At 37.6% G+C, this 19,302-nt stretch overlaps 1 protein-coding gene across 1 annotated transcript; it reads right to left on the bottom strand.

Annotated features, from left to right (window-relative positions):
- Positions 1 to 55: 55 nt before the first annotated feature.
- Positions 56 to 19,011, bottom strand: LOC106066008 (uncharacterized). Its single transcript, XM_013224963.2, has 6 exons — positions 18,760 to 19,011; positions 18,473 to 18,660; positions 11,184 to 11,258; positions 6,666 to 6,737; positions 3,885 to 3,949; positions 56 to 305 (listed from the first exon to the last, which is right to left on the bottom strand). Exons 2-6 carry the CDS (start codon positions 18,613 to 18,615, stop codon positions 169 to 171), a joined length of 492 nt encoding a protein of 163 aa, XP_013080417.2. The 5' UTR covers positions 18,616 to 18,660; positions 18,760 to 19,011; the 3' UTR covers positions 56 to 168.
- Positions 19,012 to 19,302: the final 291 nt, after the last annotated feature.

Below are 19,302 nucleotides of genomic sequence, written 5' to 3' on the forward strand. Positions count from 1 at the left end.
GCTTTTTTTCCCCTGTCGTAATACTTTCATTATAAAGTCATAGAGAACTCTTGAGAAACAATTTAGTTGCTTTTAATTCTAAACTAAACCTCGAATACATATCACTTGATGGAGTTAGTGTCCTCGTGTTTTCCGACACCATACGTTGGCATCGCAATCAGTTTTTGATCATTGACAATCCATGTAGAAGAAACGTCTTAGCGCAGGGTTGGCCCATGGACCTGGGCCACAGGGCTCACATTCTCTGGGTGGGGGGCAGACATTGGCAGCTAAGGGAGGCCAAGTGTGAAGTGGTCTTTCAGATTCTGCAAGGAAACGAATACACAGCAAAAACATAACTTTAAAATTGTCTGCCAGTTTTAGAAAACAATAAAACATGAGTATTCTATACATATATAAACTGTCCAAGCTAGTTATCTCCGTCTGGCCCATTCTACAAGGGCAGGGGAGTGGGTAGTAAGTTCAACTTTGCACTCTTCCTTACAAACATTATTGAGCTATGCACTTTACAAATTAAGAAAACAAACAAACAAAATAATTGAAAGAAAAGTTTTTCTTGGCAAACTTTAAGAAAACAAAATGCCTAGAAAGTCTTGTATGTTTTATCATTAAGTAGAAAGAAATCTAGACCCACACCGCGATCCCTGGCCTAATGGATAATGTCGCCTTTGTGTCGCTAGTAAAATTTCTCTTTTCTCTACTAAAATTGAATAGACGTATCCCTGCTTCTAGTTAAACATTTGAAAGTGTAGTGTGCAGTTCTTGATAATCATCTAGGACCAAGGACCATGTGCGATTACACAAGTATGAATTACTATAAGTTAGTGAGCAAGATGGACTAGACAAATGATGACTAACGAACTGCCCGCGGGCCAATACGTGATGCGGCCATCGAAAGTTCAGCCCAGAGACTTGCTTCCACTGGAAACAATTTTTTTGCGATGATTTGGCTAGAGACACGCGTGTTGGAAATGTATTTGGCCCCAAATCTTAAAAGGCTGGATATCACTGACATAGATGGTCACGAGAGTAAACAAGAGTCGCTTGTTAGAGACGTTTGGAAATAGTTTCATTTATTTATTATAATCATTATTATTTGAATCAGTTAAGGTATTTTTAAAAAATTTTAGTTAATTTTTATTTTAGCTTGTTCTTAGTTTGAGAACCGAAAATTGAATGATTGTCTCAGTTTATATTATGAACATGAGAGAGAGAGAGAGAGATTTAGAGGATGAAAAGAGATAATAGAGACTATGACTATGTGGAAGCATGGACTTTGGTTTGGAATACAGATTTAGATGAAACACAAGATGTAACCATGCGAGACAAGGAAGTCATCTGCCAACATGGAGAAAAGACTAAATGTGGCTTAGCAAAAAATGGCTAAGACGGATTTCAGGAATCAGTTACAGAGATCGGGTCACAAAAAAGAAATCTAAAGCCGAACAGGGACTCGAACACTTCATGAGCTCCGGTTGGCATCAGCCCAAGTCATGCATCTGCTAGAGACTAGAGTAAATGTGTTAACTCATGCGACTCATGAGGTTTGCTGGACATGTCCTCCGACAGAATGAATTACGCATACCAAGAGCTGCAATGACATGGACGCCAATACAAGGGAAGCACAAACAGGGATGTCCTCGTGCAACTAGGCGCCACATTTTTATGGAGGACTTCAGAGCAGTGGACACCAGGTGGAAAGAGGCTTCAGACGTGGCCAGTGACAGATCTCTATAGAGACAGTCTCATATGTCATGCACCAATAGTGCGGAAGGATCTATGTGTAAGTCTTAGGTAAGTAACAAAGCCTTTGTGTTTGAATGTGACTTACAAACTACTTCATCTAATTTCTCAAGCAGTCCTTTACACAAAGTAAAACTAATTATGATTATAAATAAATCATGTGTACAAGTTTATAAAATTTATAAAGTATATAATTGACTCTATAGTTTAATACATATTTACACGGATACGTGGGACATTACTTAATTGGAAAACAACAAACAACAACAAAAGAACGATAACCAATATATATAACCAATAACACATACACATTCTTCTACTTCGTCTTGATTCCTTTCATTCCGGATTAAAGCAAATAAAAGAATTTAGCTGCATCTGAGTTCAGATAAAGAAATTCATCGGTTGCCTATAAAGTATTTTTAAAACATGAAATTACAAAAAAAAATTTATTCACTGTTAAAAAACAGAACTACAACAAAGCACGCACACTCCACTGAAGTGGAAGTAACACATGAAATAGCAAAACTTTTGTTGAACCAGATAATTACATCATAATTTACCAATTAATAATAATCTCGAGTTTAATACATCGTAACACTGGACACTAGTTATGTATGATCTCTATATTTTCTCAAATTAAACCCCCAAAAAATCCTCAATATTTATTCAGCATGCAGTATGATACAAAATTGAAGATCACTATGTACAGAGGTGTAGCGAATAAAGTTGTAAGTGGGGTACCCACTCCAGGTGCACAACGTTTTCAGACGGCCCTTTTCGTGATGGCTGTTTTTGTGCTACTTCTGTTGATGTTTCAGTAAAACAAAAAACATGACATTTTTTACTATTTGTTTTTTCTTTTCAATAAACAGTTTATAACAGGAGACCAGACAACTTCAAAACGAGAAAAACAGAAAAAGAATCGCATTTATACTGCCAAATAATTATAGCAGAAATTAAACCTTAATTCTTAGAATGTAAATGATCCTCTTTAAAAGCTGATATTATTTTTCCACTGTAGAATTATTTGTATTATTTTCGTATTTTTTGTTGTGGTAAAAATAATTGTTTCAATTTTTCTACCATTGTGTCACTTAGATTTTAATTTGTAAATTAGCATAATTACATGACAAAAAATTCGCTAAACAATAAATGTTCCACAAAATGTACGCAAATAAAAACAAACTTTAAATTTTAAAGTAGTTAAAGAAAATCGACAGAAAAGCAAATGCATTAAATTGTCCACCAGATTCTTTACAAACAACATTGAAACTTGAAGAACTTTTGTAGAGTTTGATGGCTCACACATATATGGACTAGATAAATTTCCCTTTTAGGTTTCAACAAAATATTATCAGTAATTAATTGACTAATTACATTTTCCCCACACATTTTCTTACTATGTATGTCAGGTATGTCAGAACATAGTCTCTGTTTTGAGACTTAATGCTACACACAAATACTATCTCTTTATGCTAATCAATGACAGCGAGTGACTAAAGGGCACATATAGTTACTGCAGCCCCCGAAGCTTAACTTGGCCAGCGATGATCAACCAATGATTAATGCGTGTTGACTGGCAGATTATGTGTCTGACTGCGCCCGATCAGAGCAAATTTATGAGGGCAGTGGCCGCTCAGTGGGCAGGTGCAGATTTACCAATAACCAGGTAGTGACTTATTTCACGCCTGCTCGTTAACTGTCAGTACAAGTAAATAGAAATCAAGACATTGCTCACTCAATGCGTGCATTCAAACACGCCATTTGTGAGTGGACAGTATTAGTGGTGGCGGCTATGGGGTGTTATGGAGATGTCAACTAATTTGTTGAGTTATTTGCCACTAGGTTCGGTCAGTCCTACAGATTATTACGCCCTAGTCCAAACCTTCAGCAGGGCGTGATGACAGTTCCAGTGCATACTTTATGACCAGACCATCCCGTGCTGTGTCTCAAATATTAAAGGGAAAAATAAAATCACAAGATAATTTAATTGACATTATAAGATCAATCTTCTAGATACCAAGTTACCAACACTTCCGGCGTATAGGACTCCTAGATTATCTATGAACACCTTCAATGTTTGTGTATTAGTATTGGGAGAGGAGAGGAACAGACGGAATTCAAGGCCAGTGTTTGGTTACCTCTTGTAAGTATCCTACTGTACTTCACGCCCGTGTCATGGAGGTCGGGCACGTGGTCACAGTAACTGAGGAGGACATGATGATGATATTGATCTGTTACATTTATTAGAGATTTAAAGGGAGGTAAGAGACACGTACTTGAATGTCTACATAGTTAACTTTCTTTTTTTCACTTAAGCAATGTCTAAAAATGGCCAAAGATTGTGTCTTGTATCGTCGAAAGAAACGAATTAGCTCTGTTCTTTCAGTGTTAGGGACCATAGAAGGCAGACGTAATGCCCTGCTATGTTAGGGTTACAAACGGTTACAGTCACTCCCCCTCCGTTTGTGAAAGATATAATTGCAACAGACCTTGTACTTTGTGTATGTGTGTGTGTGTGTCCTATGCTGTGAACGGAAGGGGAAGCTACCTCGATATAGGAGATTTGTAAAGGGGTAAAGAGAGACAACAGCGCCGCTACACGAGAGAAGATGGACGTTAAATCGTGTAAATAATTATATTTACATATTTACTTAGTCTCTAGCAGAGGCGTGACTAAGGCTGGTGTCACCCTGAGCCATTAACTAATGGTGTCAGCTGAAATCTTCCATGATGGGTGTCAACGAGTGCACATTTCGGTGTCATTCCATGAAGGGTGTCACCCAGTGCACATTTTGGTGTCATGCCATCAAGACCAAGTATGTCACCCAGTGTACATTTCGTTGTCATTCCATGAAGGGTGTCAACCAGTGCACATTTCGTTGTCATTCCATGAAGGGTGTCAACCAGTGCACATTTTGTTGTCATTCCATGAAGGGTGTCAACCAGTGCACATTTCGGTGTCATTCCATGAAGGGTGTCACCCAGAGCACATTTCGTTGTCATTCCATGAAGGGTGTCACCCAGTGCACATTTCTGTGTCATTCCATGAAGGGTGTCACCCAGTGCACATTTCGGTGTCATTCCATGAAGGGTGTCACCCAGTGCACATTTCGGTGTCATTCCATGAAGGGTGTCAACCAGTGCACATTTCGGTGTCATTCCATGAAGGGTGTCACCGAGTGCACATTTTGGTGTCATTCCATGAAGGATGTCAACCAGTGCACATTTCGGTGTCATTCCATGAAGGGTGTCACCCAGTGCACATTTTGGTGTCATTCCATGAAGGATGTCAACCAGTGCAAATTTCGGTGTCATTATTCCATTAAGGATGTCAACCACTGCACATTTTGGTGTCATTCCATAAAGGGTGTCACCCAATGCATATTTTGTTGTCATTCCATGAAGGGTGTCACCCAGTGCATATTTCGGTATCATTCCATTAAGGATCTCACCCAGTGCACATTTTGGTGTCATTCCATGAAGGGTGTCACCCAGTGCACATTTCGGTGTCTTCCATGATGGGTGTCAACCAGTGCACATTTCGGTGTCATTCCATAAAGGGTGTCAACCAGTGCACATTTCGGTGTCATTCCATGAAGGGTGTCACCCAGTGCAAATTTTGGTGTCATTCCATTAAGGATGTCAACCAGTGCACATTTTGGTGTCATTCCATGAAGGGTGTCACCCAGTGCACATTTCGGTGTCATTATTCCATTAAGGATGTCAACCACTGCACATTTTGGTGTCATTCCATAAAGGGTGTCACCCAATGCATATTTTGTTGTCATTCCATGAAGGGTGTCACCCAGTGCATATTTCGGTGTCATTCCATTAAGGATCTCACCCAGTGCACATTTTGGTGTCATTCCATGAAGGGTGTCACCCAGTGCACATTTCGGTGTCTTCCATGATGGGTGTCAACCAGTGCACATTTCGGTGTCATTCCATAAAGGGTGTCAACCAGTGCACATTTCGGTGTCATTCCATGAAGGGTGTCACCCAGTGCAAATTTTGTTGTCATTCCATTAAGGATGTCAACCAGTGCACATTTTGGTGTCATTCCATGAAGGGTGTCACCCAGTGCACATTTCGGTGTCATTCCATAAAGGGTCTCAACCAGTGCACATTTCGGTGTCATTCCATGAAGGGTGTCACCCAGTGCACATTTTGGTGTCATTCTATGAAGGGTCTCAACCAGTGCACATTTTGGTGTCATTCCATAAAGGGTGTCACCCAGTGCACATTTCGGTGTCATTCCATGAAGGGTGTCACCCAGTGCACATTTCTGTGTCATTATTCCATTAAGGATGTCAGCCAGTGCACATTTCGGAGTCATTCCATGAAGGCTGTCAACCAATGCAACCCTGACCTTCAAACTACTGTATCATCGTCACACACAGCAGCCCCCCCCTCTCTATACAACTGATGTACACAAAGGAACAGCAAACGCCAATACAGTTTGGTGTCAGCAATTAAAATAAGCCTCTTAAGCTGGTGTATTTTAATCTTTGAACATATTGCATACCTGTGACAATCCTTCCATTTCTTTACCTAAGTTTTTTTACTGAGATTTCTCTTTTGTAGTTCTTATAGTATTCTTGCGAAAACATTATAGAAAGTTTCCCTTCCCTTGCAATCTATGGGGCATTTGATGTTAGGGTCATCTGTTTCTGTGGCCCACGGTTGACGAGGGTGGCCAGCACAACGACCAACCGCCTTTACTTTTCTCCAACTTAAGTCAGGTACCCATTAGAGTTGGGTGGACTCAGGGGCGCCCTAAAAATCCCGAAATTCGAAATCCCAGTCTTCACCGAGATTCGAACCCAGGACCCCAGCTTCGGAAGCCAAGCGCCTAACCACTTGGCCACCGTTTATTTTTTAAAGCTATTTTGATTTTTGAAACCTCTATTTCTACTTACAACCAGAAAGCCATCGATGGCAGGACCATGTCTTCTAGATGTGGAGCTAGATACTCATATTGATTGTCATAGCTGAAAGGTCAAAGACATAAGTTGGTGATCACGTGGTTTTTAATCTTTATTTCATATATTGAAACAATATTTTTTAAAGGATATGTAAGAAAGTTAGGCTAAGTAAAGATTAACTCAGCAAGCCTAGCAGTGTCACAATCACTAGGTAGTTCTCACTAGATCTGTGTATTATTAACAAAGCACTAAAAAAGGTGTCTTCATTTTTTGTTTTACCTAGTTAGTTAGTTTTAGTTACTTTGACTCTCAGGGATTTCCTTTTTTAACAATATATTTTAACACCATGTCCCATTTTTATCTTTACAGATTATCAGACCTCAGGGTAGAAGACTGGCTCTCCAAAGCGTTCACGCCATCAGGCTGCTTGCACACTATTTTGTTTTGATCGTACGTCTAAAAAATAAATCGGAACATTTTTGTACCGTGTTGTTGTATCTTTCACATTGGACGAGATTCCTCCGTGCCGTATCTAAATATCCCACAATTTATTGATGTCATTTGCTGTAAATGTTTTTAAAAAATGAAAACTGACTAGTGTGACCGAATGGTGTGACCAGCTGATGTGACCGACTAGCGGTCAAGCCCTATCAATAATCTCTCACTGTGCAAGTCTGTCTCTCCACAGAGGTCACATTGTATCAATCATCTTTTAAGTTGGAGCATTGACTCTGTCACTTGTTTCGTACTATCTCGATAGGACTATGAACTATATGGTACTATCTCGATAGGACTATGAACTATATGGTACTGTCTCGATAGGACTATGAACTATATGGTACTATCTCGATAGGACTGTGAACTATATGGTACTATCTCGATAGGACTATGAACTATAGGGTGTTTTTAAAAGACTTTGGGTCAAGTCAGTCGGACTGAGAGAGAAACAAGAACGATATTTTGTTTTGACAAGTTGTGTCTAGCTGTTCTATTCAGACATTGACTTCTGCCCATTTGTAAAGTATTTGATTTCTCTTCATTATTTATTTCACCCATTAAAGTGCCTTGTTATATCAGAGCCCAAGTTGTCTGGTTCTTGAATTAGCCACATTGTTTTGTCAAGGGTTGATAGAGAATCCTAACAATATTTTTATTAACTAACACAAGAAAAGATGCCTTAGACGTCTCATTATACCATTTGACTATGACCCTTTTAATACATCATTCAGTATCAAATTACCAGGCCTATCGGCGAATGAACGTGAGCTAGGAATCAACGGATATAAAGTATCTCGTTATTAAAGTTGGCAAGACTTAAATTGTATCATGACATTTACAACGTTAAAGTATTCACATTGTAAATATATTTAAAAAAAAACACACGAACGCGATGGCCACAACACTATAAAACATCTTTCTAGTTGTCAACACATCTCCATATCAATGTCACGCTCGCTGTTACGTCATCAACACAGCTCTTATCTTATAAGTTACTTGCGATACTTCCTAACACAAGATCCCCATTTGTTGAATTTTTTTTTTTTTGACATTTAGAAGATATCTGTATTTATCAATCATTGTATACTAGAACAAACTACACAATTTAAAAAATCTGTCAACTCGGTTCATTAGTACATAGCTCTTAAATCATAACTGACTGATATTTTTTCTCTGTCGTGTGACGGTCTTCACCTGCACGACCTTTAGTTTTAATGACGTCATGTGACATTCCATGTTTACGTAATGTTACCACACACTTAAGTTTTCGATCAGGGGTTCTCAAATTGTGGCATACTAATTGTTTGGAGAAAATAAAAAAGAAAGATGTAATTCAAACTCAAAGCTTTTTAAACCTTTATTATGATTTAATTATCATTTTTAGATTTGAACGATACTCATAATTGTGATCTACATTCACTCTGTCCACATGTTGTGTCAAACACAATTTTCTAACGTCGCTTGTAGAAAAAAATGGAGACCTCTTTATTTGCACGATTGTAGTGTAGATAACATTGTAAATATTTGTAAAAAAAAAAAATAAAAAAAATAAAAAAAAAAGTTGACAAACAAGGAAACTATTTTGTTTTTCTCGGTCATTGTCCTCGGAAATACTTCAAAACAAAAGTTAACTTTTAAAAAGTAATTACTATCACATCTGAAATGTCCAGGAACTCGGAGGATTAGATTTGGTACTATTTAAGCAAAAATATTTTCAAATATCCATAGCAATGAAACAAGAGCAGCTGCGTCATTACATCTGTTGAAATATCCATAGCAATGAAACAAGAGCGGTAACTTGACAAATGTTCTCTAGTGAAAAGTTCATTTACAAACAAGTAACATAAATCAACAATTCCTCTTTCATGAAACTGATGACTATTTGTTTCACTGTTCATAACTAATAGATTAAATGAAAAATGAATTGTTTAAAACCCCAACCTAATCCCCCTCCTCCCGGAAAAATCCTGTTTACGCTGATGTATAAATTTACTCATAGACAATTTATAGATCCAGATTTGAAAATATTAGTCTAGACTAGAATAATTGATCTAGCGAGAGATTAGGATCCAGTATTGAAAAAAATATTACGGTCAAACCAGAGATTTCCTTGATTGGCCAATTAGCTAATTTTTTCCCCCTTTTCACAAAGATATAGAACATAAACTGTCACTTTTATAGGAAAATCGTTAGAGTCGTATTTGAAATCCATGTCCAGATTCCAGGCAGTTTTCGTCCTCCCATGAATTTGCAAGCTTATTAGAAGAATTGTATAAGTTGTAACACTTAATGTACGTCGAGAGAACACAAATAAAAAACAAAATGCAAAGATAGAAGACAATTGACTTCGTGAATGAATTTCAGTCGCTATGTAAACACCTTTTTTTTCTATCTTTTTCTATAGAGAACCCCGCAAGTTTTATAGCAAACCCATAGTATGATAAATAGTAGGCTAGTAGTCAAACATGAAGTTCAAACTCTTTAATTTATAATTACACTAGCCTGACATTTCCCGCGGCCTGCGGGTCTAAGTTTGTGTTTTCTAATCTAGTGGATTGGATTTAGATTTATGTTAAACGTAGCTAATGATCCTTTCAAGTTTTTTCTCTTTCGCTACGAAAATAAAATTAGTTTTGCGAAAATGGGTTTACCCGAGGACGATACATTCATATCTATTAAAAACGAAAAGAGCGATAGCTTTGTTAAATGAATGGGATTATAAAGTAAACAATTAAACGAAATAATTTTTAGTACGCCTTTCATGAATGAATATATAGGCCTATTTCAACTCGGCTTCGCAGCTTTCGTAAACGAATGTAGTGTATTAAAAATGCTTTAGAAAACCAAATTGGAATGTTAATTTGATCAAAATATGAAATGAATGGACTATAATTAGTATGTTCATGTGTTAAAGTATAAAACTATCTGTGCGAAGAGAAGTTTTATCATCTTAGAGTTGAATTAGAGTTTTAGATCTAGGGATGGGATTATAAAGTAAACAATTAAACGAATTAATTTTTAGTACGCGATTCATTACGGTATTGTCTAATGGAAGTATGTTCGTCAGGAAATCTGTAGTCACAGATATAAGGAACTAATTGATGTAAAAATGGTTTTGAAACACAAATTTGAAGGTTATTTTTATTATATAATGAAATCAGTGGACCTTCTTTTGTATTTTCATGTGTCAAAGTAAAAAACTATCTGCGCAAAGTGTATTTCTTAAAATTAGATCTAGATTTAAATCCTTCCGATCTTTTCTTATGTCAACATTGTAAACATGGCCTAGATCCATATAAATACTATAGCTGTAATAGAGTCGGACAACTTTATTTTTTTTTAGGGTCTTAAGTTTGTTTTAGGGCTACAATACATACACTACGGTCTAAGTTAGTACCCAAGGAACATTCCTGCCAAGTTTTATCAAGCGGTTTTGATTTCTATTCGTCACATACATACATACATACATACATACATACATACATACGCCTTACTTTATACTTTATAGTATAGATACCATTACATAGACTTATAAGTCATTTTTTAAAAAAAAAAGACAAAATTTTAAGCTATGTTATAATGACACAGATTAAATAGAGGAATTAGGTTTCTGACTGAAATTAGTTGATGACACAAAAAAGACTCTCTTACTTATAGTAACAACTTCCGGATATTGTAATGTTGTATTACTACAGTCTAGAACTTTCTCCTAACATTCATTATTTTAAAATTCCACCAGCTTCCTGTTATAGTTCACTGAAGCGAGACTCGTCGTCTGTAAATTTCTTCCTTTAAGAAAAAAAAAAAGATAGGATGCTGAGACTGGCATGCTTGACCTACTTAAGTCTACCATTCATGACGGGAAGCGGTCGCGTGCATTGGTGAGATACATGTCAGAAGGTAAAGAATGAACGTTGGGTCGTGTCTGCCCGCGCCTGGGGCGATAAGCACGACGCCCTCTCGGAGTCATTTTTTAAAACACTTGGGACATTCAGGAAAGAAATGAAATCTCACCTTAACAAATTGGTGTACTCGGCTCGCTTTATTAACGGCTTCCTGAATGGGGGACACTTTGGCGGGCAGCAATACCTGAAGAATGTAAACACAGGCAATATGTAAGCCTGCAATAAGATAAAATCTTATGAACGGAAGATATGTAACATTATTAACTTTATACTGTTCTGACAAGGGGATGCGAAGGCATTAAATTTATTTTTAATGAAAAATAAAAAAGAGTCTGATTTATTTGCCTTGTAGTTTTTAAATTTGTACATAATAAACAGTACATGTGACAATATTAGAGATGTTTCAAAACTTAAAATTTTTACAAGAAAAACATAAAAATACTTTAAAAGACAAAAAAAAACAAAGCTCATATTAAGTTTAATAGTATCAAATATTTAGAATCAGAAATGTAATTAAATTTGTAATAGATCTAGTCATGATCTAGACTAGCAATAATACATCTGTGCGATTAGAAATATTTCTACCAAATGGTTTTTGTTTAGCACTAGTTCAAGTTTTTATCGTTCTCAATGCTAGGCTGGATCAGGTGGGGAAAAAAGGAGGGGGTCTATCAAGAAGTGGGTATTTTGGGTGTACGGTACCGTGATCGCTTTTTAAAGGCAGTAAACAAAAAAGTTGTACGACTTGAATTTGAACTCTAGGGCTCAAGCCTCCTCAAGGGGACTCATCCATCGTATACCACAACATCTGTCAAATACAATTTCTTTCCCTTGTTCGATGCCAAAGAAAATAACTAATTACCTATTCTTAATTACCTAAAAGGTATTTTTTAATTCTTGTTTTGTCAGGTACAAGAAATAATTGTGCAAAATATCATCGTGATCCGAGATGGCGTGTGCGAGAAATAACGCATACAAACTTTTTACCAGACAGACAGAGTGAGTTGATTCACGCTTTATAAAATTGCCATTTAATTTTCTAGATTGGAGCGTCTAGAATGTACCGTTTTCGCGAGTTTTTCCAAGACATTTTCAAGACATCCCCTCTAACGCGATTTCTCGAATTACTATTTTTTGAACGATCGAATTTCCGACTGTCGTAGATTGTTCTGTTTGCGTGGACCCCCCCCCCCCTAAGAGGACGTCTTTCTTGTTTAACACGAAACCGTCATACGAAGATTCGGAATTATTATTTGTTTCGTTTTTGAGAGTTCAGCTCATTGTGCAGATCGCACAGTAAGCAAACTTTAATCCTATTGAATAATCTAAGTCTCGCCCTCTTGTTACAAGTTGATATCTGACAAAGGAATGGAGCTTGATTCAAAAGATGTTTAACTGCGGGTCAAGGGGCCTTTGGAAATCTTAAGTTTGCGCTTTTTCTTTTCTGTGGCCCAGACCTGTACTAGCCTATGCCAAGACATTAACCCAACTTCTGTGGCCCAGACCTGTACTAGCCTATGCCAAGACATCAACCCAACTTCTGTGGCCCAGACCTGTACTAGCCTATGCCAAGACATCAACCCAACTTCTGTGGCCCAGACCTGTACTAGCCTATGCCAAGACATCAACCCAACTTCTGTGGCCCAGACCTGTACTAGCCTATGCCAAGACATTAACCCAACTTCTGTGGCCCAGACCTGTACTAACCTATGCCAAGACATCAACCCAACTTCTGTGGCCCAGACCTGTACTAGCCTATGCCAAGACATCAACCCAACTTCTGTGGCCCAGACCTGTACTAGCCTATGCCAAGACATCAACACAACTTCTGTGGCCCAGACCTGTACTAACCTATGCCAAGACATCAACCCAACTTCTGTGGCCCAAACCTGTACTATCCCATGCCAAGACATCAACCCAACTTCTGTGGCCCAGACCTGTACTAGCCTATGCCAAGACATCAACCCAACTTCTGTGGCCCAGACCTGTACTAGCCTATGCCAAGACATCAACACAACTTCTGTGGCCCAGACCTGTACTAACCTATGCCAAGACATCAACCCAACTTCTGTGGCCCAGACCTGTACAACCTATGCCAAGACATCAACCCAACTTCTGTGGCCCAGACCTGTACTAACCTATGCCAAGACATCAACCCAACTTCTGTGGCCCAGACCTGTACTAACCTATGCCAAGACATCAACCCAACTTCTGTGGCCCAGACCTGTACTAGCCTATGCCAAGACATCAACCCAACTTAATAAATTGATCTGTATTTCCTACTTTATTTAAAACTACTTACCAACTGAGCGCAGAAAAGGGAATTTAGTAGTATAAGTAGCATATGACTATTATGGGGAGTGTGGCTGAAGGGCATGAGTTCAAATCCTTGAAGTTTTGAATCTGAGATTTAGCTTGAGTTGAATTGTGTTGACTGAGTGCTTTAAGGTAGCCCCAAAACCTCCCCTATTTCTCAACAGAGAAACAAAAAAAAATGACAACTCATACTGTCGCATACTTAGCAGAAGATGCGATCTAAACCTAATAGCCCAATAACAAAATTCCTTAGCGCTTTTAGACGTAGTTGAGTTTATGCAAAGATAAAAGTTTAAACTATTTGAAAATAGTACTATCATATAAATCACACATTCCTAATATATTTAGCCAAATATTTTCCCCGAAATAAATTGTTATTTCGAGAGCCTTCGCAAAAAGTCTCTATTTTGAAAAGAAACCTCGAAACTATTAAAGAATTGAGTTAACTGCCATGTTTACCATCAGTCCTTTGAGCAAGTGCCTTGAATGTTAGCACCCACGGGTTTCAGCAAGGAGGATAATTCTTTGCAGCAGTAATTCTTAGAGTTGTTGTTTCAAATACTTAGCAATGCTAGCAGTTGAACGACTTCTAACGACCGAGTAAATCAGAACTACAGCTCACTTAATGGACCATCCAGTTATGACGTCTGCTCGGAAATGATGAGAGGGTACCAAGAAATGCATGAATACAGAGGGAAAAAGAAAACAAATGGCTGGGGAAACCTAGTTTGGAAGTCTATTCTATTTTTTTCTAATTTAGTTAGGAAAGTAGATCTTTGGTCAGGCCAATATTTACGCAAAGTTTACGTACAGACGTCATAAATGGATAAGCCCTCAACAAAAAAAAGGTGAGTGTATTTTTTTTATAATCTAAGTCAGTGAGTTGTCTGATTGGCCACTGTCTCCATATTTAATGCCACCTGGCGGTACATTTAAAAACTCGTTGTTAACCTGCAACATGTAAACTGGGAAACTAGGTTAAGTGTGAGAACCAGAGAACTTCAACAAAAATTGGCATACTACAGTCACGTGATATGCAAAGCATGCAGTAGTACTTTATTTTAAAAAATTGAGTCGGACTGGTTGAGTGTGAATTTGGGTGAATGTTTGGTGCGCTTGCACTGGATAGTCCTTTTGGATGAATGCTTGGAGGGCTTACACTTGAGAGTCCTCTTGGGTGAGTTTCAGTTTTAATTTACTCGAACTTAGATGCCAACAAGAAATGAGTTATCACGTGACAGAACATTTGGTACCTTAGGTCGTGTTAGATACGTAAGTCCTTCCAATAAAACACCAGGACAACAACTGTACACTGTCACTTTGGTATTTCAGGTCAGACCTTTTTGTGTTCCTTGTTTTGTTATTGTAGTCGTAAAACAGAAACTAGTTGTCGTGAAATGTGAACTACTTTCTTGACACTTTTTGGTTTTCAAGAGATGAGAGTGCTGACACTTTAAGTTCTAAAAATGCAACCTCTGTGCCCTGCTTAGTTGAACTTAGTCTATTGCCTTCCTTTAACCCTTAAAGTGCTGAGCTGCTTTACAATGAGTGCCTACAAAATGGAATTACAATGCTGATGTTTAGAGGCTAAAGTACCACACGCGTTTTAGGGGTTAAGTGTGACACATTTGTGTGTGTGTGTGTGGGAACATGGCAATATTGGCATTGCGTCGCCAATATAATCAACTTCTATTGAATATTCCTTGACCTTGTTTACGCGCCAATTAAAAAAAAAAAGATACAATTGCTATTCTCTCTCTCAAATTGACAAATGTATTCTCCGGAAGGGAAATAATAGTTTATAGCAGTGATTCCCAACCTAATTTGACCTGAGGGCTTTTTAATTTCCGACACTCCTTTCGCGGGCCACACCAACGAAAAGGTACAAAAAAGAAATTTAATTAACCTGAAACTACTTAATTAGAAACACCTTAGATTATCACAATATTGGAAGATTTTTTTTTTTATGCGTCGGATTAAGTGTTCTACTGAAAGTGGATGTCTCATAAATCCTCCAATGTCTAGGCGTAGTTTAACAATCTTTTATTCTCGACTTCAATCAAGAATGCCGCCATATTTGTTTCGGAATGTCATTTGTTGTACAGGTTGTTGACTTGTAGCACCAAACTGCTAGTAGGCAATTAGGCGTAATCTATTTTAAGTAATAAAACTTCAAATAACTTGAATAATTTCTATAATGTGAGAAACTATATAACACTTTATTTATAACAAAATCAAGTTGAAATGAGATTAAATAACTAGTAGGCTTATGGAATATCTTTTAACAAAATCGAAATCATTACAATAACACAACCTTTCAGTCTTACGTTCTAGAGTCGTCTCCCCTAACAAAGGCGAAATGACGACACTGCCACCTATGTTGCATCATTCACAACCAGTCGCTAATCTCGTACCACCGTCACCACATAAACACACACACACACACATTACATAACACCATTCATCATGGGCGTAGCCCAAAATGAATCCCCCCCCCTGGGGGGGATCGGAATTTAGTGAATGATTTTTTGCTTTGATTTTGTTTATTTTAGGTGAGATTTTAATACTAAACCATCACTTGCCCCAGCACAACCAATGGGGTTTTGAGTTTAAAACCCCCTACCAGGGGGGTTCGAGTTTAAAAACCCCTACCAGGGGTTTTGAGTTTTAAACCCCCTACTTGGGGTTTTTGCAGTTAACTCCCCCTCTACTATAAAACAAAATAAAAAAAAAATGCAAACGAAAATCCCCTAATTCCAAGAGCACAGTTAAGAAAGATTTTGATTTTAAAACCCCCTCCAAAATTTACGATAAACCCCCTCTTCAATATAAAAAAAAGCTAATTACGCACTCAAAATGTTATGAGCGTAGTTTTGAGTTTAAACCCCACTTCAGCGGGGTTCGAAGGTAAAAAATACCTCTTTAATAATAAAAACAAAGCAAATTATACATTCAAAATGTTACGAGTGTAGTCAAAGGGGTTTTGAGTTTAAACTCCCTCCAGTGGAATTTGAAGCTAAAAAGTACCTCTTCAATATAAATAAAAGCAAATTACTCACTCTAAAATCTATGAGCGTAGCCAAAGGTGTTTTGAGTTTAAACCCCCCGCCAGGGGGGTTTGAGGCTAAAAAAAAATCTTCAGTGTAAGAAAAAAGCAAATTACGCACTCAAAATGCTATGAGCGTTGCCAAAAGGGGTTTTGAGTTTAAACCCCCATTCAGAGGGGTTTGATGCTAAAAAAGACCTCTTCAATATATATAAAAAAAGCAAATTACACACTAAAATTATTTGAGCGTAGCCAATACTATCGGGGGTTTTGAGTTTAAACCCCTCTTCTACAGATGGCGTTTTTTTAAAACCCCTTTAGATGATTTTGACGATAACACTTCTCTTTTCGATATAAAATCTAAAGCAAACTACAGTCACTTAATTCCAAGAGCGTATTCAAGAGAGGTTACACATTTTTACCAGTGGCAGGGCTCCCTTAATAAACTGCAGTGAATAGTCATCTGCCGAAATTGAAAAACACTAAATGTGGCTCAACAAAGATGGCTAAGACAGATTTTAGGAGTCAGTTATAGAGATCGGGGTTAAATCAAGGAAATCCCATGCCGAACTGGGAGTCGACCCCATAGTAAGATTGTGAGAGAGCGACGCATGAGGTTTGCGGGACATGTTCTCCGACAAAATGAATTACGCATAAGAAGAGTTGCAATAATATCCTAGTACAACTTGACGCCACTCATTCATTGAGGTCCTCATGACAGGTGGGAAGAGGCTTTAGACATTACCAGTGACAGATTTTTATGGAAACAGCTTGACGTCAAATGCTCCGAACGGCGCGGGAGGGTCTAAGTCAGTAAGAATAGCACATTAGGTTTTTGAAATAAAACTTTTTAATAGCAGGAAAATGCAGTGTAGATACCTCAGAATATGCATTTTATTGGCTTTCAATACCAGAAATAGTGCTTGGCGGCGGGGCCCTTGCTAGTAATGGCGGGGAATCTACAATTTTCCCACTAACTCATGAAGAACCTATTCTAGGGCACAATAAACGTCTTCCGAAAGAATGAAGGGTCAGAATGCAATAAAGAATATGTACACACACACACACACACATAAATACATATAAAAAAAAATTCGCGGGAATTCCACCCCCCCAAACCGCCCCCCCCCCCGAAAAAAAAATCCTAGCTACGCCCATGCCATTCATATATTGTTTGTTTGTTTTTAAACAGCTACACTTTCTTTTTTCAAACAAATATGCTGGCTTATTATCATGTTCCACAAACAAACTTAAAGATCCGTTCACTTTTCCTAGTAAATTCTACATTCAGAGTACCATTTCATAAGAACAAAAATGTTAAAGGTCATGGTACCAATCCATCAGAGAAATAGTGAGGGCCCTAACGTAGTTGAAAGATAAACTGTTTTTTTAAAGGGTAAGGGATTTGGGGGGGGGGGGGGGGTAACTACACTTTGTGCCAACTTTTCGGCGGGCCTGATAGAACCACGTCCGCTGGCCGTATCTCACAGGCGGACCGTATCTATCTATCTATCTATCTATCTATCTATCTATCTATCAATCTATCTATCTATCTATCTATCTATCTATCTATCTATCTATCTATCTATCTATCTATCTATCTAAGAAAGACGAGCGAGAGAGAGAGAGAGAGAGATTTCTAAATGGTGTATTTTCTGTGTAAGTATTACTAATAAGTTACCATATATGCCTATGTTTATTTGTTTCAAAACACAATGACCACATTCCCAATTTAAACCTAACCCTAATACAACATTACCAATACAATATTACCAGATTATCATAAAAACTTTCGGCTATTTTGTATTAAAGGAGGTAGGAAGTTAGCTGTGGCAAAGTTCATACTTTTTAATATACCTGAAATTTACCTACGTTGCTTACCAAATACATGACGCAAGGGTGGACCCTGCGTTGGGCCGCATTCGAGTTTATGTGAAAACACAAACTCTATTTGTATTTTTATTTATTTAGTTAGGTTTGCACACGACAAAAAGGCGTTATGAAAGTTATCTAATTCGTGGTACGGTAGGTCTTACCATGGTGGATCTTCAACTTGCAAAAGAAAAGGGATGCTTGCACACCTTCTATCATTGAAGACGCAGCAGTCGTCCATCGGAGGAAACCTTGGGTCAAATATCCCGCTCTTTCTACCGTCTGATCCTCTTGGTGTGAAAGACATGTTTCGTTTTTCGCTACTTCCTTCCTTGCCAAACGACGAAGTAAACTGTATAAAAAGTAGACTCTGATTCTAATCTAGATTATTTAGAATTCTAGATCTAGGTCTAATATATATTATTATTTACCTATTTACTTAGTAACTTACCTAAAAGAAATAATAGATCTGAATCAACTATTTAGTTTTAAGTACATTTGTCACAATTTTTATTGTTTGTACAGTTATCCTAGTGAAATGTGTTTATAATTAATTGTGTTTGATGTAGAACTTCATATCAGTATTATTGTGTATTTGCATTGATCCAACGATTTAGATTTCATATATAAGATAAGATAATAGACTAGCCTTCTACAGCACAACTACACCGAATTTCCTCTAGAGTCAGTTGACGTAAGTTCCGGTCTATAACAAATGAAATGTAAAAAAGTTCATTATAAAAGGAAACAAAAAAAAATATTTTTTTAAAACTAGAAATTGCGCTCAGTGACAAACAGCGATTGGACTTAATTATCTTATCTTATATAATACAGACGTTACTTCAAAAAAAAGAAGATGATTACGTCCTACGCGTCATTCATTTAGTCATGCGTTAACCAATGACATAAACTCTGCCAAGACACTGGTTTTCCTGGCTAGCTCAGGCAACCCATTCCATGCTCTGATAGCACTAAGGAAGAAGGAGTATTTGTA

This window comes from Biomphalaria glabrata, chromosome 2, assembly GCF_947242115.1.
Source record: "Biomphalaria glabrata chromosome 2, xgBioGlab47.1, whole genome shotgun sequence".
NCBI classification, from domain to species: Eukaryota; Metazoa; Mollusca; class Gastropoda; family Planorbidae; genus Biomphalaria; species Biomphalaria glabrata.